The following is a 27,919-nucleotide window of genomic DNA, read 5'->3' as shown; positions in this document are numbered from 1 at the left end:
TGCAGTAAAAATTGTCTAAAAAGCAAAAATGTATTCGCTTAAATAACATATGGACTATGGGACAGCTGTTGTGGTACATTGAGTTAAGGGTCTTCATATTATAAACATTTATTAATAAAACAAATAACTTACCAGTTGAATATTTTTAATACAAATTTCTAATTCACCTCATGGTAGGATATTTGAAACTATTGAAAGAGCTTATAAAAAGATTAGATACACTAGAGATTTAGCACTCTATAGTTTATGGATCCATGTCCTTATACAATTAAACAAAAACTTTAATTGACTTCTAGGTAATCTTATTTTTGCTACATTTATTCAAATAGTTTTCCAATGATATGTTATTGAGCAAAAACAGTGTCAAAACATTGTGATGTAGAAGCCCAATGTCTAAATAATGACTTGAAAGCTCAGTAAATCAGAATATTTAGAAGGCTGTTCTCTGATTTGCTAAAAGTTTCCACTTTGTAAATATCTTTAGATTTATATATTGTATAGGTTTTTTTGGCTGTCAGTATTTAAATTTTTTTTTTTACACAAATTGGGCAAAATTAAGAAATTTGAACATTTTGATATACAAAATGAAAAGCCTGTTAAGGAGGATGGTAATATGCTATGAAACCCTCAAATGCCTTTCAAGCAGCAAATCCACATACACATTTGTGCTATTTTAAGGTTTTCATAGAATAACTGACATATGCTCTTCAGTTAAAACCTACATTGGACAGGTGCTGTACTTGGTCCTGTTGGTATATCTGTATGTTTCTTAGAACAATTTGCCTAGTTCTAAATATTCAGCTGTGTTCATTAAAGATTTAACGAAAGTATAAAGTTTCCAAGTTAGTGCAGGTATAGAATAAAATATCTGAAATTATAAATTTTTTTATACATGTGCTAAAGTTGTTTTATATTAACTTAACAAGCCATAGAATTGTTCTGTTGTTTTTAGGTGGATGAAAATACTAGGAAAAGTTTATTTAAATTACGCTCCACATGGGATGAAATTTTCCCTTTGAAGAAACTGTATGCCCTTGATGTCAGAGTCAACTCATTAGATCCTGCTTGGCCAATTAAACCTCTACCCCCAAATGTGAATACTTCTAGCATCCATGTGAATCCTAAGTTTTTAAATAAATCGGTAAGTTTTAATATGATTTCTGCATGAGCAGATGGTGATGCACAGTTTTTATTGTTTACGTGTCCCATTTTGCTGACACTTTAAGCCATTATTAAAGAATTTTGAAGAAGTAGATGATCTGTATAGGCAGACAGGTAAGACAAAGTTCTCAATTATTTAAAGATTAATTGGGTTTATCTTTCACATGTCAAAATTGGAGTTTAACTAAAACGCTGAATATTCATTGCCTATTTATAAATTGTATTAAATGATATTTTTTAAGCAATCACTGTTTGAAAATTTGAATTGTGCAACATTTTTAAATGTTCTAATGAATTTTTTCATGAAACTTAAAAACTAATTTATAGTCGGTAAATTGTAATACAGATGAAATAAAGTATCCATTCAGCAGTTAAATGAGATTCAGTTACAATTTTGAACCTCTTCCACTTGTTTCTCCCGCCAAGAGTTACAATGTCCTTAAAATTATTTTTCTTCGTAGCCTGAGGAATCTCCTGCACCTGCTTCTACAGTCAGTTCATCTGGTACCTCAACTCCTCCAGCTGTTCCTGAAATACAAAAGAATTTGACCCAAGAGCAACTAATAAGACAACAACTGCTGGCAAAGCAAAAACAGTTGTTAGAACTTCAACAGAAAAAATTAGAGCTGGAGCTAGAACAGACTAAAGCACAGTTGGTGAGTAGGGAGTTATAGAGTTTTGTCATACATGGAGGATTTTATTTTGAACAAGACAAATGGAAATTTTTTGTTTTTTGAATTATTTATAAAACAGTATCTTGGCTGCACTGTTCGCTATATATGTAGTGGAGTATGGCAGTTTTCTCCCTTTTGGGAAATCCAAGTTGTCTTAAAAGGCCCTGCTCCTGCAGTGGTATTTTCCAACGTGGAGCTAATTGTAAAATTAAGGGCTTTAGGATTAAATATGTATTACTTCAAAATATCTTAGTGTTTTTTTTATTCAAAACTGGAGTGATGGAAGACTTTTTATTGCAACTTTACTTTTTATTACAATTTACAGCTTTTGTTGTTTTGCTTTCCCAAAGTGATGTATGTCTAGCAACACAGCGCTAACCCTCCCATCTTTTGTAGTAGTCACTATACTGTATACATGTTAAAAGCACATAAATCATGCATTTTCAGCAGTCTTTATTCCAGTCATTCTTTGAAAACAAAACATTTGTTTCTAACAGAGAGAGACTGGAGCAGGAAGCCTATATAAATATTTTCAAGTCATGTCAGGTTTGTTTCCCAAAACCCAAATGTGTCAGTATCACCATGCCTATCATGTGTTCATATCCTGAATTTCTACTTTTTCGTGATTTCTTGGGATCATATGGAAAAACCCTGAAATACAATCATGAGAATCTTCATGTTTTGAAAGATTATATATATATATATTTTAAGTAGTCTTTTATGTAGCATTGATATTGCATTGTTTTTCCACTTGATCTTCATTTCTGTTTTCTGTAATGCTACTGCATTTCAGAACAAGTGCTTAGAGGACTGGTCCTAGGCTTGATTATTTTGAATTAAACTAGTTTAATCATTAACTTTCAAAGCTTTTTCTTCTGTAGTTGATTTTCAAGATTCAGTGCAGCTGAGTAACACTGGTGTAGAGCTTATATTTTACATGCTAACTCTTTTCCCCTCCCATTTTAGGCAGTTTCTCTTAGTGTTCAACAAGGGGCAACCACCATGGGTTCAGTTCAAGCACCTTCCAAACAACATGTTTCACAGACTCCTCATATGACAGTCAAAGCTCCTCACCAGGCTTCTGTGCAATCTGAAAAAAACAGACCATCTCCATCTTCTCAGTTTCATGATGTCAAAATAGTAAACAGAGATCCTCGTCTTAATAGGATGGCTCAACATTCTTCTCATGCTAAAGATCAAAGTCATAGGAAAGAATTTCTATCTTCCACAAGTCAATCTGATATCAAGGCAAACAAAACAGTGCAGGCTGAAAAACAAAATTTGTCAAAGCAAGAAAAGTTAAAATCAAGTGAGAAAACACAGAAGAAAGAACTTGATCAGTTAGATGCAAAATCTAAATCACCGTCCCCTTTGAAAAGCAAGTTATCCCATACTAAAGATGCTAAAAGCCAAGAATGTGAGAGTATGAAAGTATCTGAAATTAGTAAAAGAGATCCAAGATTAAAAAAGCATCTTCAGGAGAAGCCAGATGGTAAAGATGATGACACAAAAGAAAAGAGAAAAAGTATGGAGAGAAAAGAAAAAGAGGAACATAAGACATCTGAACACAGACCTGTTGGCAGCAGAAATAAAGTAATTAATGGCATTGTTCAAAAACAGGACTCTATTACAGAAGAGTCAGAAAAACAGAGTGGAAAACTTGGGAGGTCAAGTAATAGAAAAAGGTCCCGATCACGCTCTCCTAAGTCTCGATCACCATCTACGCATTCACCAAAGAGAAGAGAGAGGAGATCACCCAAAAGAAGACTGAGGAGTTTGTCTCCTACTTCCTCGACTCCTAAAATTGGAAAGCTCCGCCAGTCAGGGCCTAAGCAATCTCATGTTGAAGAATTTACACTAACTACAAGGGAAGAAAGAAATTCTAATAAGAGGAATCTTAAACAGGATGCACGAGATCCAAGGAGACTGAAAAAAACTCAGGAAGACAGACCACAGGAAACCGCAAATCAGCATTCTACAAAGTCCACTCCAGAACCAAAGGAGAATGTGGAAAATTGGCAAGGTTCCAAATCAAGCAAAAGGTGGAAATCTGGTTGGGAGGAAAGTAAAAAGTAAGTTACTGATTTTGAGCTTGATCCTGCTGATGAAATCAGTGGGAGTTTTGCTATTGACTCTAGTAGGAGCAGGATTGGTGTGCCGTATTCAGATATCAAAGCAACGGGGGATTGTCCTTTAAACATTTTGACTGTCAAACTAGTGTAATCATTGATGCTCAGTTTCCATTGTTGCAGCAGCACATCAGATCTAGATGGAATCAATTCTAATGTGAATGTAGTAAATAATGTTTCTTGTATAAAGAAACAATGTACATTTTAACTAACCTGATTTTATTATTTTCAGTTCACAACAGAATGACGAACATCAAGGACCTAGTAAATCTCCTCATCAGAGGCACAGGGAGATCTGGGCGGCCAGTAAAGGAATTTTGTCACCTCGAGCCCCAAAGCAACAGCATCGATTAAGTGTGGATGCCAATTTGCAGATTCCCAAAGAACTGACTTCTGCAAGCAAGCGAGAGCTACTTAAAAAGGTAATGTTATAATTAGTATCATATGTAGGGCTGGAAGGACTGTAACAGATTAAGTCCAGCCCTCCATGCTGAGCCAGGACCAAGTAAACTCATTTGTCCAATCAATTCTTGAAAATCTCCAATGATGGGGATTCCACAACCTCCCCTGGAGGCCTATTCTAGAGCTTAACTAACCTTAGTTAGAATTTTTTTCTAATACACCTCTACCCCAATATAATGCTGTCCTTGGGAGCCAAAAAATCTTACCGCGTTCTAGGTGAAACCGCGTTATATCGAACTTGCTTTGATCTGCCGGAGCGCACAGCCCCGACTCCCCCCCCCCACCCTCGGAGCGCTGCTTTACCGCATTATATCCAAATTCGTGTTCTTTCGGGTCGCGTTATATTGGGGTAGAGGTGTTTCTAATTTTCGTTGCCACAGATTAAGTTTATTACTTCTTGTCCTACCTTCATGAACATGGAGAACAATTGATCCTTGTACTCTTTGTAACAGTTATTTGAAGACTGTTTTCAGGTTCCTCCTTGGTCATCTTTTCTCAGGACTAAATTTTCTCTTTTTTAACATTTTCCTAATAGGTCAGGTTTTCTAAACCTTTTATAATTTTTGTTACTCTCCTCTGGACTCTCTCCAGTTTGTTCATATCTTTCTTAAAATGCAGTGTCCAAAACTGGATTTGGTAATCCAGCTGAGGCCTCGCCAGTGCCAAATAAAGGTGGAACAGTTACTTCCCTTGTCTTTCATATAACACTCCTATTAATACATTCCAGATACTAGCCTTTTTTTTGGAACTGCATCACATTGTTACTCCTTTTCAATTAGTGATCCAATATAATCCTCAAATCCTTTCCTGCAATACTATAAGCTACTCAATTATTCCCCCTTTTGTAGTTTTGCATTTGATTTTTTCCTTGCTAAGTGTTGTACTTTGCATTTGTCTTTATTGAATTTCATCTTGTTGATTTCAGACCAATTCTCCAATTTGTCAAGGTTGTTTTGAATTCTAATTCTGTCCTCCAAAGTGCTTTCAGCCCCCTCCCAGTTTATCATCTGCACGTTTTAGAAGTATCCTCTCCACTCCGTAATCCAAGTTATTAATGAAAATATTAAATAGTACCGGATCCAGGACTTATCCCTGTGCAACCCCACTTGATATACCCTCCCAGGTTGCCAGCGAGCCATTGATAACTATTCTTGGAGTATTGTCATTCAAGTAGTTGTACACCCACTTTATAGTAATTTCATTTAAGTCACATGTCCCTAGTTGGTTTATGAGACTGTCATGTGGGACTGTTAAAAAAAGCCTTACTAAAATCAAGATATAGCACATCTGCTGCTTCCCCCTCCCTCCCCCCCATCCACTAGCTAGGCCATTAGACCTGTCAGAGAAGGAAATTAGGCTGGTTTGGAATGATTTATTCTTGACAAAGCAATGCTGGCTTTTCTTTATAACCCTATTATCCTCTAGGTGCTTACAAATTGATTGTTTAATACTTTGTTCCAGTATTTTTCTAGGTATCTAAGTTAGGCTGACTGGTCTATAATTCCCAGGGTCCTGTCTGTTCCCCTTTTTAAAGATAGATGCTATGTTTGCCTTTCCCTGGTGATTTGGGACCTCAATCATCTTCCATGAATTCTTGAAGATAATAGTTAACATTTCTGAGATTGTTTCAGCTAGTTCCTTAAGTACCCCATGATGAATTCCATCAGGCTGTGCTGACTTGAATACATCTAACTTCTCTAAAATTCTTGAACTCATTCGTTCCCTATTTTGGCTTGTGTTCCTTCTCTCTTGTTAATATTAATTGTGTTGAGTATCTGGTCACCATTAACCTTTTCAGTGAACACTGAAGTAAAATAGGCATTAAACATCTCAGCCTTCTTGATGTCACCAGTTATTAGCTTACCTTCCCCACTAAGTAGAGGACCTGCACTTTCCTTCATCTTTCTCTTTCTTCTAATATATTTTAGGAACCTCTTAAAAACGGCCATACTGGGTCAGACCAAAGCTCCATCTAGCCCAGACAAAGGCTCGGGACACCATCCCTGCCCATCCGGGTTAATAGCCATTGCTGGACCTATTCTCCAGGAACTTAGCTAGTTTTTTTTTTTTAACCCTGTTATAGTCTTGGCCTTCACAACATCCCCTGGCAAGGAGTTCCACAGGTTGACTGTGTGTTGTGTGAAGAAATACTTCCTTTGGTTTGTTTTAAACCTGCTGCTTATTAATTTCATTGGGTAACCCCTGGTTCTTGTATTATGAACAGGAGTAAATAACACTTCCTTATTTACTTTCTCCACACCAGTCATGATTTTATAGACCTCTGTCATATCCCTCCTTAGTCATTATCTTTTCCAAACTGAAAACTCCCAGTCTTACTTATCTCTCCCCATATGGAAGCTGTTCCATACCCCAATAATTTTTGTAGCCCTTTTCTGTACCTTTTCAATTCCAGTATATCTTTTTTGAGATGGGGCAACCACATCTGCGTGCAGTATTCAAGATGTGGGCATACCATGAATGTATATAGAAGCAATATGATATTTTCTGTCTTATTATCTAATCATTCCCAACTTTCTGTTAGCTTTTTTGACTGCTGCTGCGCATTGAGTGGATGTTTTCAGAGAACTATTCACAATGACTCCAAGATCTCTTTCTTGAGTGATAACAGCTAATTTAGACCCCATAATTTTTATATGTATAGTTGGGATTATGTTTTCCACTGTGTATTACTTTGTATTTATCAAAATTGAATTTCATCTGCCCTTTTGTTGCCGTCACCCAGTTTTGGAGGTCCCTTTGTAACTCTTCACAGTCTGCTTTGGACTTAACTATATTGAGTACTTTTGTATCATCTGCAAATTTTGCCACCTCCCTGTTAATCCCTTTTTCCAGATCATTTATGCATATGTTGATTAGTACTGGTTCCAATACAGACCCCTGGGGGACACCACTATTTACGTCTGTCCATTCTGAAAACACCATTTATTCCTATCATTTGTTTCCTATCTTTTAACCAGTTACTGATCCATGAGGGACCTTCCCTCTTATCCCAGGACTGCTTACTTTGCTTTAGAGCTTTTGGTGAGAGAGCTTGTCAGAGGTCCTCTTCTTATTTTTTTTTATGTCCCTTGCTAGATGTGACTCATTTTGTGACTTAGGACTGGTCTACACTACCATGTAAATTGATCTAAGTTACGCTATTTCAGTTATGTGAATAACATAACTGAAGTCGACGTAGCTAGAGCCACTTACCGTAGTGTCTACACTGTGCTGTGTTGATGGGAGACGATCTCCCGCCGACTTCCCTTATGCTTCTCAGGGAGGTGAAGTGCACAAATTGATAGTAGAGCACTCTCCCACTGATTGAGCATGTCTTCATCATACCCGCTAAATTGACACCACTGCATTGATTGAAGCAGTGCTGATTTAGCCAGTAGTGTATACATGGCCTTAGCCTTTTTGTTTTTGTCCTTACATGCCTGTTCTATTCTTTTGTATTCCTCCGTAGCAATTTGTCCGTGTGTCCACATTTTGTAGGATTCCTTTTGATTTTTAGATAATTAAAGAGCTCCAGATGGAGCCTTATTGACTCCTTAATATTCTTCCTATCTTTTCTTCTCTTCTCATTGGGATAGTTTGCTGTTGCACCTGTATTGTTTCTAAGAAACTGCCAGCTCTCCTGAACAACTTTTCCCCTTAGATTTTCTTCCCTTGGGACCTTATCTACCAGTTCTCTGAGTTTGTTAAAGTTTGATTTTTTTTTTTTTAAGTCCATTGTCCTTTTTCTGCTGCTCTCGTGCCTTCTTTTCTCTGGATCTGTTATTTTATGATCACTTTCACACGCATTGCCTACCACCTTCATATTCATATTCTGCTGGTCAGTATTAAGTCTAAAATGGCTGTCCCCTTGGTTACTTGCCTTACTTTCTGAAATTAATTCCAAGACATTCCAAGAACTTATTGGAAATTTTGTGTTTGTCATATTTCTTTTCCTGCAGATGTCTGGGTATTACCAGGTGTTGAGTGTTGGATATCAATCTAAAATTTGTTTACATTTTTTGTACATAGGCAAATGAACGTCTGACATCTGGGGAAATAACACAAGATGAGTTTCTTGTTGTGGCTCATCAGATTCGTCAACTGTTCCAATATCAGGAAGGAAAGCACAGATGCAATGTGTGGGATAGTCCTACAGAAGAAAAATGTGGTATGAAGAAAAAGCCCCTTCTGTCTGATGCTGAATTAACGTATTATGAACATAAAGCTAAACTGAAAAGAACACAAGTTCAGCATTCATTTCCAAGACTTGATCTGTTAGATCCTGATGATATTTTAGGGTATGATTTGACTGATGCATTGCTTTCTGGAATAGAATGTGAGCAAACAAAAGGTAAACGTGGAGGACAATTTGACAGAAAAGAGCAATTTGGAGAAAGGTCAAGACGGCATTCTCCTATAAGTGGCAGTAGACCTTATGCTGATGATCTTTCACCACTCGAGAGCCGGCGAAGACATGATGAGCAAAATTCTTCCAAAGGAACAAGAAGTTCTAAAAACTTCGATCCTTATGATAGCTGGGGAGAATCAGATGAATTTAGAGATGCACTCAGGCAACAAGGGAAAAGTGCACCAGAGTTTCAAAAAATTGATGGAGATGGATTCTGCAAATTTGATAATCGTGAAGAAAGACAGATGGTTGGACAGAGTGGTACATATTTTATTTTTATATTCTTGAGATTAGGTATCTTGCAGAATTTCAGTAAGTAACTATTTTTTTTAAATTTTAGGTGTTCGAGAGGAACCGAGATCCCCATTCAGTGAACGTTTCAAGAGACCTAGATATGAAGATCCAGAGAAAACATCATTTATAGAGAGTCCAGGATCAAGATTTGGGGGCATTGACGTAAAGCAGAGATTAAGTGCACTCATGGAAGACAGACCGCTATTTGATGGCTCACCTAGACAGCCTGCTGCAAGGGGAGGGGGAGATGGACAAGCTGGTCATTTTGTTGATGGGCCTTCTAATAATTCAAGCCCTAGAATTGAAGGGCCACCTGTACAAGCTTCTATGAGGTTTGAGGGGCCACTAGGTCAGGTGGGAGGAGGAGCTACCTCTCAGTTTGATGGGCCACTAGGACAGGCAGGGGGAGGGGGTGCCCTGAGGTTTGATGGGCCACCAGGGCAGATAGGCACCCTCAGGTTTGAGGGGCCCCTTGGGCAAGTAGGTGCAGGGGGTGCACTAAGGTTTGAAAGCCCGCTGGGGCAAGTAGGGGGTGCTTTAAGGTTTGAGGGGCCTGTGGGTGGTCGCAGGTTAGAAGGGCCTGCAGGCCAGACTATGGGCGGTCTCAGATTTGAGGGGCCTCATGGTCAGCCATCGGGTGGTCTCAGGTTTGAGGGACCCCATGGTCAACCTATGGGGCCTCATGGCCAACCAGGAGGTGGACTCAGATTTGAGGGACCCCATGGTCAGCCTATGGGACCTCGTGGTCAACCAGGGAGTGGTCTCAGGTTTGAGGGGCCACATATCCAGCCAATGGGGCCCCATGGTCAACCAGGGAGTGGTCTCCGTTTTGAGGGACCACATGGTCAGCCTGTGGGGCCACATGGTCAACCGGGAGGAGGTCTGCGTTTTGAGGGGCCCCATGGTCAGTCTGTAGGGCCACATGTCCAGGGAGGGGGTGGTCTCAGGTTTGAAGGTCCACATGTCCAGCCAGGGCTTGGTCCTAGGTTTGAGGGTCCATCGGTCCAGACGGGGGGTGGACTTAGATTTGAAGGGCCTTTGGGTCAGACTGGTCCAAGATTCGATGGCTGTCATTCGTCCAGATTTGATAGTCAACCTGGTCAGCTATCCCTTTTGCAAAGATTTGATGGATTACATGGACAACCTGGCCCAAGATTTGAAAGGGCACCTGGTCAACAGACTCCTCCTCGGTTTGATGGACCACCTGGTCAGCAGCCACGATTTGATACACCAGTACCTCAAAGGTTTGATGGTCCTCAACACCAGCCAGGTTCGAGGTTTGCAATGCCCCTTGGTCTTCAAGGTCCAAGGTTTGAAAATGTAGCTAACCCTCCTGCCTCAAGGCTGGAAACAGTATCTTACGGGCAAACTGGTCCATACAGTGAACATCCCAATCAGACTTACAATGGACCATCCCATGGTATGCAGTTCCAGAGACCTGAAATGTTTGATGCCTCTCAAGGACCAAATTTTAATGGGCCACCTGGCCCTGGAGCACAGAACTTTCCCAATCCACTTAACAGAGCATCTGGACATTATTTTGATGACAAGAATCTTCAGGGTCCTCAATATGGAAATTTCAATACCATGCCTAATTCTATGTCAGTAGGAAATACTCAGCAATCACAGCAGGTAAGATTGTTTAGTATTAAACTTGACTACATCTGTATAGCAAAATTTTATGACTTTATGAGGGCTTAGGACACAGCACCCCTACAGATGGCTTCAAATTTAAAAAGTTTTAATTTGAATATATCAGTAATTGTCTACAATCGTAATTTTAAAGGGACATAGTCTGAGAATTTTGGTTCCAAATTGAAGTTTTTTTAGAGAAACATCCTAATCTATTAAGAAAAATTAAGTTTTTTTTTTTTTTTTTAATAGGTTCAGGTATTTCCAAGCATGTTTTAAAAGTTCCCCTGCAGTGTGTATACCTGAAAGTGTAACCTGATCAAAACAATAATGAAACTCGTCTATTTCCACTGCCCACTTGAATGCAAAAATAGCTGTGATTGGAGTTATAAATCATCTGCAGTATTTTAACTACCCTTTGCACAAAATGAATTCCATGGAAAATGTTAAACTTAGGTACATATAAACACTCCTCATCTTTCTGCAAGAGAAGTAAAGGCCAAATGCTACCTAACAAGTAGGACAAAGCTGGTGTGGATATGTGTAGGGCATGTAGTGCACACAGGGTTATTTCAGCTAGTCCTGTTAGAGCTGTAAAATTTAGAACCCTCATGAGGGAGGAAGGTTGTTAGGAAATGGGGGATTTTAGCACACTCAAACTATTTGTTGGACAAAAAGTGCCCGTTTAGCAGACATCTTTCATCCATGGGTGAGGTCAGTTGGCTTCCGTATTGATGATTGTCTTGCAAAAATTCTTTTCAGTAGGTGGAGTTGGTGTCAAACTTCTATAACAAAGCCAGTTGATTAAAAAATTTGAATTCTACAAGCATTCTTCATTCTCAGGGTATAAGTTGAATGTGACATGAAGAATTACTAATTAAATGAATACAAGTAGTTAGGTGTCCTCTTACCACTTACAGTGGTAAAATTTTAAAGAAGAACACCAAAGCCAACAGGCATAAATCCAGAAATATATGCTGAAAGAATTTACTAATCAGTTCGCAGAAAGCAGTTATAGCAGAAGTAATTATAAAAATTACTTTCCCCTCTGAAATTCACTAGCATTTATTGCTTTTTTGGAGACCTCCTGGATTCCATTATTTTTTGGTATAACTGGTACAATTTACATTTTCAGCTAAAAATCTGAGTATATTTACTTCATATTGAAGTTTACTTGAAAATGAGATGGGTAGGCAAACACCTGTATTTTAAAGTCCAATTTGGGTGAAAAGGAACAATTTAAAAGAAGCAATGGTGTGTCAGTATTGGAAAATGAATTTAAAATGTGCAGGCCTGATGGCTAAAAGAAACAAATATCCCTTATTAAATAAGTAAGCATGGAAGGACTTGTGCATTTCATTAGGAGGTCCTCCCCCACCCCCACCCCCAATACTTGGCACTAAAAATATAGTTTGAAATACTGTGCTGTCAATTTATAAGGAGCCTTCAAAAATGTACGCGACATTCCCCCTTCATGGATATAAATAGGTAAATGCAGAGGATCCCAAACTGTGGAGCAGAATGTTCGGGGGGACGCAGCTGGGGTCTGGGCCAGCCCCTATGGGGTGCGGGGAGGGAGTGCCACTGAACTCCACTCCTGGCCCCGGCTGCCAGCCCCATGCCCTGGCTGCCAGCCTGGCCCCGCCCCCAGCTGTGGCCCCAGCCTCAGCCCCCTTACTCCTGTCCGTGTCCCCCCCTTCTGGAGCCATGGTCTCGTTCCTGCCCCCGACTCGGGGGGAGAGGGGGCGCAAACGGGTAAGAGTGGGGCGTGAGGTAGAAAGTTTGGGGACCACTGGCATAATGGGCTTAAATTGCAGCAAAGGAGAGTTAAGTTGAAACATTATGAAAAACTTCCAAATTATCCGGGTCGTTGAACACTGGAACAAGTTATGTGGGGAGGTTGTGGAATCTCTGTCGTTGGATGTTTTTAAGAACAGGTTAGACAAACACCTGTCAGGGATGGTCTAGATAATACTTAGTCCTTCCTCAGGGCAGGGAACTGGACTAGATGACCTCTCGAGGTCCTTTCCAGTCCTACATTTCTATGGCTCTATACTGGGGATACTTTAGGAGTTAAGAGTAAAATGTAAGAAGATTTTGTAATTCAAATAGCTATGAGATAAGTACATAACTTTTTACTTTTATAGGTTCCTGGTCTATCTGTATCTTCTCAACCTGGACCTTACAGTCAAGGACAAACGTATTTACCAGTACTTGCACAAAATCCTGGAAGCTTTGTTCAGAATCCAGCAGGTATATACACAGAGTTTGTGCTGGCTATTTTAAACTAGTGTTCAAACTTTGTTAATCAGAAACCACAGAATTTAGCTACTCAGGTAATCCACAGTACTTTCAACAGCATGTTGCCACTTAGCACTATTCTGTGGCCCTGATTCAGTACTAACTCAAGAAAGATTGCCATTTAATTGTTAATAAATACAATTTCTTTAATACTTGAATTTCTTTTGGAGGTCTCCCATTCAAGTATCAATCAGGCCTGGTCCTGATTAGTTTATGTAACCACATGTTTTTTGGTATGCTATGATGCTGAAAATGATCTGCTTTTGTGTGGGTATGAGAAGACAAATGGAGACACAGTAGGGCTGATTTGCATATGCCAAGTTATGCAATTCATCCCTGCACATCCGAGCCCAAAATTAAAGGCTTCCAGAATGTAATAAGTGAACAAAGTCAAATAATTAAGCGTAAATATTTACTAGAGTCAGACTAAGAAAATAACACATTCCAAAAACCTGTAGAGCAAGTATGGCTGGTTGTACCTTGGGTGGCAGACAGATCAGCATTTTGAAATCTTAATACTATGAGGGGAGGGAGGGGACTGCAAAGGGAAGCTGACTAACAAAAAAGACCAAGAAGGCACAAAACAAAAGGAGAAGAGACAGGGAAACAATTCGGTAAATGAAAAGCTGAAAAATGGGGGGAACAGTGAGGGGAGGGAAAAAGATGAGATAAATAGAATGGCAAAATAGAGGTGCTTCTGTCTGAGGGCTACTCTTTTCTCTTAGCATGTGGCGTGGGTGATAAATATTCTTGGTGGTGATGTATAGAATGGAATATAGTTGAGTAAGAAATGAACAACCGAGAACTGTATTTAGCAACTTCTATTTTCTTTAAAACATTGACTTCTTTCAAAAAAATTATTTTAAAGGAGTATCATTAAAATAAACAGGATGACCTATATTAAGGCTTGATTTTCTTGAATGCATCAGAAATATTGGATCGTTGCTGTTTTTCTTCCCTCAGGGTCCCTTCCACTTTCATATCCTGATAATCACCTCGGCCAGCTTGATGTAAATGAGTTGTTCTCTAAACTGCTTTCAACAGGAATCCTCAAAGTGTCAAAAACTACTGATTCCACTTCAGCACGTATGTACAGCATTTATGCTCTTACTGTCCATTTTAACACAAGAGTGCAGTGAAAAACTCCCAGTAAAAATCTTGCTATACAAGTACTCTAATTTTCTATGTAATATGTGTTTTAATGATTTTCTTATGGCATATAAAACCAAGAACTTGCTTTTGTTTTTATGATGTCCCATAATTTGGGAGTGACCGTCTTGGTGCACATGATGAAGTGAGTTATGTTTGGTAACGTCCTTTTAAAACTTCCACTATTGAATAGTTTAGTTTGTAGATTTTAGCTGACTAATATAGTCAGACTTGCAAATAAATCAGTCAGTCTATCTTTGGTCCATCCCCAAGTTGTTTGTTTTAATCAAAACAATTTTTTAAAAATGTGTCAGTGTTTGAAATTGCTTTAGCTTGTGTCTTTCATAGATTACTTTCCAAACCAAGGGTTTGGATGAGTTAGAGAAGTCAGTTAAAAACCACTTGCCCAAATTCAAATTGTTGACCTAGTTATTAAAATGTGTACCTTTGTTTTAAGCTGTTAAAGCACCAAATTGAATTGGTTAATGCTGTATTTGGCGTTATGTTCATTTTATTGTTTGAATAAGTGGAACTGTTTCAGAATGCATCTTGGGAAACTGACAGTTTTCCATTTATGCTTTCTAGAAGTGAATGAAACTTCTACCCAACCAGCTCCTGAAGAGGAGGAGGATGACCAAGAGCAGAGTGAGGATCAAGACATCCCAGACCTCACTAACTTTACAGTTGAAGAACTAAAACAGTACGTGTACTAATGTGGGCTCGGTGTGCACTATGGGTAATCAAGACACTAATATATTGGTAGTTTAATTGTCTTTGTTTCAAGACAACTTGAGAACTTAATTGTAGAAGATTGTGAGACACCACGATAGAGCAGGGGTCGGCAACTTTTCAGAAGTGGTGTATCGAATCTTCATTTATTCACTCTAATTTAAGGTTTCCCATGCCAGTAATACATTTTAATGTTTTTAGAAGGTCTCTTTCTATAAGTCTATAATATATAACTAAACTATTATTGAAGGTGAAATAAATCAGGCTTTTAAAATGTTTAAGAAGCTTCATTTAAAATTAAATTGAAATGGAGAGCCCCTGGACTGGTGGCCGGGATCCAGGCAGTGTGAGTGCCACTGAAAATCAGCTCGCGTGCTGCTTTTGGCACACGTGCCCTAGGTTGCCTACCCCTGCAATAGAGTAAGGAGGGAGAAGGGATACAACTGTTAGTTTCATCGTTGTATTCATTAATGTCACATCATTTGCATAAAAACCTTTCCGTGTGAAATACATTTATAAACATTTAATTCTTAGACAAGATGCATATTTTTTTAATTGCACATAGAAGTCAATGGAACTGTCAGTGTGCACAAAGGTTTGCAGATTTGGGCCCAATATGTTTAGCATTCACATCAATTTGCTTTTAGCTCACTGGAGCCAGTAGATCTAAAATGGCTAACGTTATGTGCTAGTATGCTTTTCATGTATTGTTACCTAGAGATCATTGTTTTGCAATTTGAATCCATTTTAGGTCTGTCACAAACTTTCTGGTAGATGTTAAGACTTTACAATTTTTTTCTCTTGTAGGCGTTATGATAGTGTTATAAATCGATTGTACACTGGTATTCAGTGTTACTCCTGTGGAATGAGGTTTACAACTTCACAGACTGATGTATATGCAGATCATTTGGACTGGCATTACCGACAAAATCGCACTGAAAAGGACATTAGCAGAAAAGTTACTCACAGAAGGTGGTACTACAGTTTAACAGTAAGTAATGCAATATCATCTTTCTCTGTATGTGCCTGAATGAATAGAAGGCAAAATTATTCCCTGTGCAATTGCACTGAATTCAGTTCTGTTGCATGGAATGTAAATCAGCACAGAATTCGGCCTTTGGTAATTAATCCTCTCAGATTTCTCCCTCCTCTTTTTTTCTGACACTGGCTATAAAAACATAAAAGAAAGGTATAGGGGGAACTAATATAGTCTAAGACCATTGACACCTTTTTTGATAGTCTCAGTGAAGAGCAATGATTAAAATGGGATGGATGTTACACTACATTGTCGCTCCGAAGAGTGGTCCCTTTAGAACAGGCTTGAAGCACAATGGAGCAGTGTTGGGAAACTTGCATTGCTACTTGTCATGCTGTATCTGTAATGAGAGAGCTTCAGTTTTCAGTCCAGTCAAACTGACATCTTTTATTAAAAATGCTCTCACACCTTCTCAGATATCAAATTTGGGGAACTGTATTTTTAAATGCGTAAAAGTTATGATTAATGAAAAGATGGTTTGAATGTTATTTTTGTTAACTTCCTTAGGACTGGATAGAATTTGAAGAAATAGCTGATCTAGAGGAACGTGCAAAGAGCCAGTTCTTTGAAAAAGTACATGAAGAAGTTGTATTGAAGACACAAGAAGCTGCTAAAGAAAAAGAGTTTCAAAGTGTTCCTGCTGGACCAGCTGGAGTGGATGAGGTAAATTTACACATTTAATTAGCTTATGTAGGGGGCATGGTTTAATTTCTGAGCAATCTTACAGGTTTTTTTTAATCCCTAAGTATTTTATGTAAACTGTAGAGTTTCATCCTTGTATCTAACAAATACAGGTTAGAAATGTACCTGTGTGGAAGTTGAAGCTTGTATTTAGCAGACTTGCTGTAGGAAAGATGATAGAGGCAAACAAACTGAAAAAATTCTCTGTCGGCCAAATCACAAGCTCTCTAACTTGTGTTTTCGTTCAGGCCTTGCTCAGAGAAATTCCCATTGAGGCCAATAGAAATAGGCTTTATTAAGGGCTGAGTAAGAATTAAGTACCTAAGTGGTTAACCGAATAGCAACAAAATCATGACAGACCTCTCTGAATTCTATTTAGGGAGGGAAGTTATGTAATCAAATATGAGCTGTTTTTATTAGCAAAATAGCAAGATGGACAATAGTTTGTTACCTGGATTAGCTAATACTTTTGAATTTCATAACAGTTGGCTACCGGCTACATACAGGATTTGCAGAAAACTGTTGTGATGGCTATCCCTTCCCTGAATGAAAGCCTCTCTAAACTTGGAGATTTTTTAATGGAGATCTCCCATCTCCTAGAACTGGAAGGGACCTTGAAAGGTCATCAAGTCCAGCCCCCTGCCTTCACTAGCAGGGCCAAGTACTGATTTTGCCCCAGATCCCCAAGTGGCCCCCTCAAGGATTGAACTCACAACCCTGGGTTTAGCAGGCCAATGCTCAAACCACTGAGCTATCCCTCCCCCCCCTCATTTTTTAATTTAGAAAACGTAGTAACTTCATGCGATGCTAACAGTTAATCGAGAATGTGGAATCTAGTTGTCCATTACAATTAGTCCATAGTTCACAAATTGCAATTAAATAAGTAATTAGTGTCCATTTATGTTACCCTTTTAACTCTACGGTGCATACATAGGAATGCAGGGTATTCCAGTATATTTACCTTGATTGTCAAAAAGACCCCTTTCTTAGTAAACTGTAGTTAGCTGCTTCTCTAGAAACTGGTAAGCACAAAAGTGTTATATAAATGTTTGTAAATTTACATAGCTGTGTCTTTTCCATCTTTCAGAGCTGTGAAATTTGCCAAGAGCAATTTGAACAATACTGGGACGAGGAAGAGGAAGAGTGGCATCTAAAGAATGCTATTAGAGTAGAGGAAAAGGTATGCGGAGCATATTACTTCCGTATGTGTGACATTTGGGGTTACTAAATGCCAGGGTAGATGAGGAAATAGCATGACTGTGCAAAGGGGCATGTGGTTGAGGGCAGCCAGTCTGTCTTCACTCTTGAAGAGTTTACTCTGCTGCTTTTTAGGTTCCATGGTGCACCAAAACGTCCGCACCATAGGGGGTACCCTTAAAGAGCTGATATGTTAGCACAGATATACTTGACTTCAGCACACCATGCAGCAGCACCATAAATAAAATACATGTAGATATAAGTTCAGTAACTTATACATACAATTATTTAACCAGTTTACAATAACCACTAACATAGTTCAGCTCTTTATATAATTTTTCCTTAACATTATGAAAAAAATCCATAGTCAACATTTATATTTTGACACCATACCTCACTTACACCAGGATATAAATCCATGTCCAGAACTGTTCAACGTATTCATAAATGATCTGGAAAAAGGGGGTAAACAGTGAGGTGGCAAAATTTGCAGATGATACAAAACTGTTCAAGATAGTTAAGTCCAAAGCAGACTGCGAAGAGATACAAAGGGATCTCACAAAACTGGGTGACTGGGCAACAAAATGGCAGATGAAATCCAATGTTGATAAATACAAAGTAATGCACATTGGAAAACATAATCCCAACTATACATATAAAATGATAGCACTCAAGAAAGAGATCTTGGGGTCATTGTGGATAGTTCTCTGAAAACATCCACTCAGTGTGGAGCGGCAGTCAAAAAAGCTAATAAAATGTTGGGAATCATTAGGAAAGAGAGAGATAATAAGACAGAAAATCATATTGCCTCTATATAAATCCAATGTATGCTCTCATCTTTAATACAAGATGCAGATCTGCTCGCCCCATCTCAAAAAAGATATATTAGAATTGGAAAAGGAACAGAAAAGGGCAATAAAAATGATTGGGGGTATGGAACAGCTTCCATATGAGGAGAGATTAATAAGACTGGGAGTTTTCAGCTTGGAATAGAGACGACTAAGAGAGTATAAAATCTTGACTGGTGTGGAGAAAGTAAATAATGAAGTGTTATTTACTCATAACACAGGAAATATAGGGATCTTCAAATGAAATTAATAGGCAGCAGGTTTAAAACAAACAAAAGGATGTATTTCTTCACACATTGCACAGTCAGCGGAACTCTTTGTCAAAGGATGTTGTGAAGGCCAAGACTATAACGGTTCAAAAAAGAACTAGATAAGTTCCTGGAGGATAGGTCCATCAATGGCTATTAGCCCGGATGGGCAGGGATGGTGTCCTGAGCCTGTTTGCCAGAAGCTGGGAATGGATGACAGGGAATCACTTGATGATTACCTGTTCGGTTCATTTCCTCTGAAGCACCTGTCATTGGCCACTGTTGGAAGACAGGATTCTGGGCTAGATGGACCTTTAGCGTCACCCAGTATGGCCATTCTTAAGTTATATTTATATGTAGTTAGAACCTATGAAAGTCACACCACAACCCTATATTAATCATTATAACTATCCCAGTCTCCGGATGGGGGAAGGGAGATAATTGAGGTGGAGAAGGGGTGCTAATAAGTGAAGTTGGGGTCTTGAGAATTAACTGCTTAAACTGCATTCCTTGCCCTTTATGCCTTACGTTGGTGGAACATGCAGTCTAATAACTTTACCATTAAGTTTTGGTTGAAAAATTAGATTTATGGTCAGCATTAAGGACAAAATATATTTTGCTCAGATTACCTTTGGGCATTAGAAGCTAAGCATGGAAGACTTTAGTTCATAAGTGAATGTTTAGGGAAGCGAGGGGATGAGACAATGAAGTGCATAATCAAAACTGTTCTGCAAACCTAATTTCATAACCTGTGCAACCGCTATAAAATATGCATTTGTGTATTCAAATATGTAGAGAAGTCACATGGTTTTTCTTTTTTTAGATTTACCATCCATCATGTTATGAAGATTACCAAAAGGCAAGTGCATCTCTATTTTTATTTCTGCTCAAATATTTTATTGTGAAGTTGATTTTTGTGTTGAGAGATTTATAGTTTTGTACTAGAGAATGTATTCAGAGCATGCTACCCATTTCTGTCACATGTGACTAGACAAGGAACTGCAAGAATTATGGTAATAGCAAATTTATAATTCAGAACTAACTGGGAAGCTTATTGCTTATCTCTGATGTTGTGACATAACATATCATCTTACATGTCAAACAGCAGTAAATAGAAGCCATAAGTAGAATATATAGGTCAAGTATATGGGGTTAAAGCTTTTAAATATGAAGAATTTGCTGGAGTAAATTAATACTGATGTGTTTTTAGTTTCTAACTTCCATTAGCTGTTTACTGTGAATGAATATAGGAAATCAAATTGTTGTGTTGGGGTTAGTGAGGAGTATACTGTGCTTTATGGCAATATACTACATCAGTGGCTTTCAACCTTTTTTCGTTTGGAGTCCTGAAAAAAATTTCAAATGGATGTGCGAACCCCTTTGGAAATCTTAGTCATAGTCTATGAACCCCAGAGGTCTGCTTATTACAGGTTGAAAACCACTGTTATATGGTAATGACAATCTTTTTTAGACCCATTAGACATAGTCTGCGGATCCCTGGCTGAAAACCACTGTACTACATATTTGTCCCGTATTTGTTTGACGTAATAATTTTAATTTAGGGAGCATTAGGTTTGTTTTTAAACTATATTTGCTAAGGTAAGAATGTTACAGAACAAACCAGCTCTCTAAGAATCTTGGTGAGGGGGGAAACTTGCATTTTCAATACCAAAATTAACACATCCTGTGAAGCAACATTTATAACTTTTCTCCCTCCCCTTTAGTCACAAAGGAAATAACTGTCTTAGTGATATGTAAAACTGTATATTTATTGTTAATTTTCATTTGGCAGACATCATCATTTGATTGTACACCATCCCCCAGCAAGACCCCTGTGGAAAACCCACTAAATATTATGTTGAACATTGTCAAACAAGAAATACAGGAGCCCTGTAACAGTCCTAAAGTCAAAGAAGAACCTGTCGACACCCCTGCTACTTGTATGGAAGAGAGCACACCTGCGTCTACAGATATTAAAACAGAAACTGATAAGGGTGAACCAGTTTAACTAAACTGAGAGGTATGATTTTTTTACAGAACAGAAGAGCTGCTGTGTTGACTCTAGAAGGCAAATACTTTTTATATAAATAAAATGTTCTCATGGGGCAGGGCCCCAGCTATTATTTGGTTAATAAATACATTTTTGTATTTGAATTTCTTATTGCCTGCACAGTTTCAGGTGTCGATTGTGTGAAAGTTCTGTAGATGCGTGCAAATTTAACGGAATGGAATTGTATATGTAAAAAAAATGTACAATTTTCACTTGTGGAAATGTAAATTATAAATAAAAGATATTTTTGCTATATATGGAGTGTAATGTTTATGCACACCATCGAATGAAGAGTTTCTGTACCTTTTTCAGCTTAAGTGGAATTAAACAGAGACCTCAATTTAGACCTCTAACTACGTAGGATTCTGAGTTATAACTGAAGGAAGTTATTTGGATTCATAGGAGGGTTATAAGGAAAACAATGCAGGAACTTTCTCAAACAGCAAACCCTAAATTTCTTTTCTTATTAAACTTAGATGAACAAACTTGCATACATATCCAGATATAAAAATAAAAGTAACCAAAAAGACAGTTTTGGATAGAAGGGAAAATTAGTAAAACAACCTGTGGGCTTGATCGTGGTTACAACTGCCAACATACATTTGATTAACAAACCAGTATAATTGCTTGTTAAAGCAGATTTTTAATGCCTTTTTTCAAATAGTCAAACATAAGAATTTAGTACAGCTGAACAATTTTTTCTTTAAGTTACAGGGGAGAAAATGAATGTAAGAGTGCTCATTTTGAAACATGGTTAACATTTTTCTTTTGTTGGTTATGACTGGATTTAGATGATAAACCGGATACCTTGAGATGTTAATATTTCTAACATGTAATAAATAGAAAGAATGAAGCATATTTGAGTTTGAATCTCTTTATTTCATGAGGGGTTTTGGGGTAATCATAGAATCATAGGACTGGAAGGGACCTTGAGAGGTCATCTAGTCCAGTCCCCTGCACTTGTGGCAGGACTTAAGTATTATCTAGACCATCCCTGACTGTGTTTGTCTAACCTGCTCTTAAAAATCTCCAATGACGAAGATTCCACAACCAACGTGGGCAATTTATTCCAGTGCTTAACCACCCTGACCGGAAGTTTTTCCTAATGCCCAACCTAAACCTCCCTTGCTGCAATTTAAGCCCATTGCTTCTTGTTCTATCCTCAGAGGTTAAGAGAATTTTTTTTCTTCATCTTCCTTGTAACAACCTTTCACATATTTGAGAACTGTTATCATGTCCCCTCTGTCTTCTCTTTTCCAGACTAAATAAATCCAATTTCTTCTTTGAGTGCTTGCTCATGTCCATTCAACTTGGGTGTGCTCATCACATGCACCGGTGCTGGAAGTTTTTCCCACAGCAGTATTCATAGGGGACCGGCTCCAGCGCCCCCTGGAGTGGTGCGCACATGCCACGGTATATAGGGCGCCGCCAGCTCCAACCACCCTCAGTTCCTTCTTGCGGCCAGTGACAGTGCTGGAACCATTGCTGCTTCAGCTAGTGCTGTTGTTGCTCGTTCGTACGAACTAGTTAATTCTTGTATTATAGTGTATATAGTTTTCTGTTAGTATTTGTAAATCCCTTAGCTATAGTTAGAGGCTTTATAGGTCCCGAACGGGGCATGCCCCGATCCTCAGGCTTTAAGCCCTGTGATTGCTGCAAGAGGCCCATGCCCATTAGTGATCCACACAGCAGTTGTCTGTGTTGCTTGGGCGAAGGGCACATTAGTGAAAAGTGCAAAATTTGCAAGTCCTTCAAACCAAGGACTAAGGAGCGCGATACTCGTTGGAGCGCTACTTACGGAGTCAGCTCTCACCCTGGCACTGGAACAGTGCTCCAACTTGGTGCCAAGCACCGTGACCTCGGTACGCAGTACCCCACCAGGACCATCCACTGGCCAGCACCGGTCCCCATCTGTGACTCTGACCAAGAAGCCCCAAAAGATGGTGCTAGGTCGGTCTCCAACCTCCCACAAAGGAAAGGATAGGACTGGGCGCGAGGGAGGTCTGGGCAACTCTTCACCACCGTCGGGATTGTGGAAGTAGAGCAAGGCCTGACAGAGATTGAAAGGGGATTTCAATGCAAACAGTCTCTTCTGTTAGCAAGAGTCAGGCTAACTTTAACCCTAATAACGTGAGATTTGTAGAAGCGAGGATTGTGTGAGGGGAATGGGAAAGAACTGTGTGAGAAGTTGTTGCAACCTTGTGTAGATAATATGGAATGTAGACTAGTCTAAATAAGTGAGAAAAATAAGATATCAGGATGACCTATGTATAAACAAAATGCAGCTGTTGCTCATTATTGTCTGTAACAAAGGTATAAATGCTTGCTGTAATTGTTTACCTGTTGAGAGACCTGTTCAGCTCTCTCCTGCCACGCAATTGCTAGAGATAATAAAGTATCTGATTTGCTGCACCCAACCAAAAGAGTGAGAACTCCTGTTTTTCTCTGACAGGATCTTGCACCCATCTTATAGTAACCCCATCTGGGTTGCATTTCCCTAGTTTGTTTATGAAAAAGTCACACAAGACCGTATCAAAAGCTTTACTAAAGTCAAGATATACCACGTCTACCTAATTTGACTGAGTGGAAATTGAAATATTTTACATCTTAAGGAATTATTTATTAAGGAACTTATACTGCATGCTTTTAAAACTGTTACGCTAGGCTTAAACACTAATGGCCAAATTCAGGTTCACTTTGCAAAATCCTAGTGAATTTGCCTTGCAAAAAGGATATTTCTGAGACTTGGGGGAGTACTAGTGCATTCCACTGTGGAGAAATGAAGCTTCTACTGTTCCAGAACCCAGTGTTGAAGCTGTTAGTCACAATTTCAGCTTAATTTGAAACATTTTTTTGCGGGGGGGAGAGGGGAATGTTTTGTTTTTAAGAGGGGGTAACCTCTTTCACAACTTGAGGTCATGATCCTAGCCACAGTTGATTGGCACCACTTCCCCCTTAATCCCTTTGAGTTTGAGGAGATGTTTTTCATTATTTAAAGGAACCCTGGACATGGGGCTTTCCTAGCTACATAAAGATGTAAGTGACATCAAAATTGTAGAAGTGCTTGGAATTTTTAAGTCTACAAATCACTGTTTGACTTGTGAACATTTAAAAAAAAAAAACATTCCCATGGCGACCAGTCTATTCATGAAAAAAGAACAGGAGTACTTGTGGCACTTTAGAGACTAACAAATTTATTAGAGCATAAGCTTTCGTGGACTACAGCCCACTTCTTCGGATGCTCTAATAAATTTGTTAGTCTCTAAAGTGCCACAAGTACTCCTGTTCTTTTTGCGGATACAGACTAACACGGCTGCTGCTCTGAAACCAGTCTATTCATGGTCACTTGTATTAATCACTAGGGACAAAAGACACTACCAGCACATTACTATATCATAATATGAATTGATACAATTTCCCAAGGAAGTTGCAAATTACTAATGAAAGGCATCAATTCCAGATCTAGACAACCTTTCTGGACAAAAAACCTCTCTCAAAAACCTCTTGAACATCTGACACGCCTCTATTACATAGTGGGTAATTGACCATGGATGTATTTAGGGTGCTTGGGTAATTTTTTTGGGTAATTGTCCACCCGAATTCCAGCCCAAAATCCACACAATTGGATTATTTTGGCCAGAAATGCCTGTTGGGGCCATGCCCTTGCCCATCCCAACACTCCACCTGAAGGTATAAATGGAATGGGCCCCACCATTGCTCAGTTCCTTTACCAATGCAAAATCCAGGTATTACAAGATTGCAGGAGCGGAGAAGGAGGTTGGATTGTGAAATACATGTGGCCAACACATCTCGAAGAATGTTGGGTAACTAACTAGTTCCTGTCCACATATATTCCACTTCTGGTGACTAGCAAACAGTGACCTCATAATCAGGAGGTTGGGCCTGTTCAGTGATTGCTCTGCCAAGGCAGCTGTTAGAGATGGAGGCTTTGTAGAGGGAATAGTGTTGGGTGAAAGAGTGGACTGATCCCTATATAGCTGTTCCGCAGATTTCTGCCATGGGTACGCCTCTTGCTACAGAGCCTGCCTGAGCCCTGGTGGAGTCGGCTCTAACCAGCTTGCGTGAATGCAATCTAGCATGATTTAATGCAACTAGAAACCTATTTAGATAGTCTTTGGGTAAATACTGCCTGGCCTTTTACTGTATCTGCAAATGCTACTAACAACATAGGGCAGTTTCCGAAGGACAATATGCTGTTCAGAGAACAGGAGTACTTGTGGCACCTTATAGACTAACAAATTGATTAGAGCATAAGCTGTTAAAGTAACACAAAAGAGCTGTAACTACCTCAAAGATGTGCAGTTTCTCTCCTCTTCTCTGCCCCCCTCCCCTGCCCCCAGGTTGGAATGGGGCTAGGGAAAGAAAACATGCAGGTGAATCATCTATTTAAATGAAAATTCAAAACAATCTTAGGTAAAAACTTAGGGTGAGACCTATGAGATCAACTTGGCCTTATAGAACACGATGTAAGGTGGATCAGCCAGAAGTGCCTGTATTTCTTGTACCTTTTAGGTTGAAGTTCTAGCTACTAAAAAGGCTGTCTTCATTGGCAGATGTAGCAATGAGCACATTGGAAGGGGCTCAAGAAGAGGGCCCATTAACCTGGCTAAAAACTATATTAATATTCCAAGGAAGAGGGGACTCGAACTGGGGGAAACACACGAATGAGGCCCTTGAGAAAACTAGAAACTGTAGGGACGGATCCGATGGTGTAATCCTGATGATGTACTGGTACTGCCGATAAAGTTACCCTTATGGAGCTGACTGATCACCCTGAATTCTTGAGGGATAGTAGATAGTACAAAATAACAGGAATTTGGAGTCTCTAAGGGAGACAAGTGATGATGTTTTGTCCAAACAGAGGACTTCTTCCATTTAGTTATATAGGACAGCCTAGTGGAGTCCTACCTATTGTGCACTAATATATAGTGGACTTCAGCTGAACAGCTCCTATCAATAGTAGATAACTAGCCACTATCCATGTTTGCAGTGTTGTAGTAGCCATGTTGCTATCCATGTTGTCAAATGCAACAATGCTGAATCCAGATGAAGCATCTGATCTTCATTCTGGGAGAGCACATTGGCTAAGGCAGGCAATGTGATATTGGGGGCTAAGTTGACAGGTAAATCAGGTCTGAGTACAGGAACTGCAGGACAAGCTGATGCTAGCATGATCGTTATTGATGAGTCCTGAGTCTCCTCAAGACATTCAGTATAAACAGGGTTGGTAGACAAGCATGAATTATCCCTGGAATCGATGAGGAAAACATCTGACAGAGAATTTTGGCTCAGACACCACCCTTCTTCCCCCATTGAATGGAACATTTGGTGCTTCTTGTTCCCGTCTATAGTGAATTGGTTTACTGTGGGAAACCCATGTGCAGAATTGTAGCCTTGATGGTCCGTTCATGGTTACTTGTGAATTGCCTGCTGAGCTGGTCCATGTGGATTTGTGTGATTTGGTGGATGACTGCACCGTTCCAGAGACTAACAGCTTCTTGGCAAAAGGGGGGGTGAACATGTGCCTGTCTGTTGATATAAAACCTTGCTGTTGTGTTGTCTGACATGACCTGGACTGTTAGTCTGTGTAATATGGAAAGAATTGCTGTGCAGGAGAAGATTCTTCCACCAATTTAATGATGAGAGGACTTCTCTGGGATTTGCACCCTCATGTTTACGTGATGACTGTTAGGTACATGTACAGATTTCAACCTCCCATGGCTGGTGCATAAGTGAAGTCTGTCAATCAGTGTGATGTAAGTGCATATGACGAGAGCATTTTAGTGCCCAGAGCAAGAAAGCAAATTTGTGCCCCCCAGAGGCAATGCATGGGGGGCATGTGGGGGCATGTACCCCACCAGATTTCTGCTTTCCATTTAGCACAGTTTTCAAACGGGGGGGGGGTGTGCCTCCATGGGGGAGACTGACACCCCACAGTTTGAAAACCATCACCTCGTGCCAGGGTGTAATATCAAAAACCACTACTGACAGAGTTTGCTACCAGGAGCAGCTACTGCCACCTATGGATGATCTTTCTGCCCTGTCACAATTTGCTACCTCTCACCTTTCCCAGTCTCTGGTCGAGCTAGCAAAATGTGACACAATTTGCTACCGCTCACAATTTATGCACTGTGACAGGTTCAGGCCAGATGGCTACAGGCAGGGCCGGCTTTAGGCTGATTTCCCCCGATTCTCCCTAATCGGGCCCTGCGCCTAAGAGGGCCCCATGCCCTAAAGAAGAGAGCCTAACTTTCTAATTTTTACTCACCCGGTGGTGATCCGGGTCTTCAGCGGCACTTCGGCGGCGGGTCCTTCACTCGCTCCCGGTCTTCGGCAGCATGTCCTTCAGTACCACGGAAGATCCGGAGCGAGTGAAGGACCCGCCGCCGCCGGGTATTTCAGTCGGGCCCTGAACTTGTTAAAGCCAGCCCTGGCTACAGGAGAGTGATAGAAAGTAGATCTATTAGCTCCAGATTAAGCAGGTCCCTTTTCCCTGAGTAAGATATTGGGCTGAACAATCAGGAAGTTGCTGGAACCAATTAAGCAGGCTAATTAGGACACCTGGAGCCAATTAAGAAGCTACTAGAATCAATTAGGAGAGGCAGACTAATCAGGGCACCTGGTTTTAAAAAGGACCTCAGTTCAGTTTGTGAGATGCGTGCAAGGAGCGTGCAAGAAGGTGAGAAAGCATACTGCTGGAGGACTGAGGAGTACAAGCATTATTAGATATCAGAAGGAAGTTCTGGTGGTGAGGACAAAGAAGAAGGTGTTGGGAGGAGGCCATGGGGAAGTAGCCCAGGGAGTTGTAGCTGTCATGCAGCTGTTACAGGAGACACTGTAGACAGCTGCAATTCACAGGGCCCTGGGCTGGAACCTGGAGTAGAGGGCGGGCCCAGGTT

General features: G+C 39.7%; 1 protein-coding gene across 1 annotated transcript in view; it reads left to right on the top strand.

Annotated features, from left to right (window-relative positions):
• Positions 1-21,857, top strand: part of PCF11 (PCF11 cleavage and polyadenylation factor subunit) — a 30,658-nt gene extending 8,801 nt beyond the window's left edge. The window contains exons 3-16 of the mRNA XM_054015758.1: positions 953-1,141; positions 1,623-1,817; positions 2,802-3,907; positions 4,197-4,386; positions 8,456-9,095; positions 9,175-10,760; positions 12,908-13,013; positions 14,025-14,147; positions 14,796-14,910; positions 15,747-15,930; positions 16,483-16,638; positions 17,744-17,836; positions 19,773-19,808; positions 20,742-21,857. Coding sequence (XP_053871733.1) covers positions 953-1,141; positions 1,623-1,817; positions 2,802-3,907; positions 4,197-4,386; positions 8,456-9,095; positions 9,175-10,760; positions 12,908-13,013; positions 14,025-14,147; positions 14,796-14,910; positions 15,747-15,930; positions 16,483-16,638; positions 17,744-17,836; positions 19,773-19,808; positions 20,742-20,957 — 4,935 coding nt within the window. The 3' untranslated portion in view covers positions 20,958-21,857. The remainder of the gene's footprint in view (positions 1-952; positions 1,142-1,622; positions 1,818-2,801; positions 3,908-4,196; positions 4,387-8,455; positions 9,096-9,174; positions 10,761-12,907; positions 13,014-14,024; positions 14,148-14,795; positions 14,911-15,746; positions 15,931-16,482; positions 16,639-17,743; positions 17,837-19,772; positions 19,809-20,741) is intronic.
• Positions 21,858-27,919: the final 6,062 nt, after the last annotated feature.

Source organism: Malaclemys terrapin, chromosome 1, assembly GCF_027887155.1.
Source record: "Malaclemys terrapin pileata isolate rMalTer1 chromosome 1, rMalTer1.hap1, whole genome shotgun sequence".
In the NCBI taxonomy this organism is placed as follows: domain Eukaryota; kingdom Metazoa; phylum Chordata; order Testudines; family Emydidae; genus Malaclemys; species Malaclemys terrapin.
Note: the sequence above shows the minus strand (reverse complement) of the source record. Positions and strands in the feature narration are given on the sequence as shown.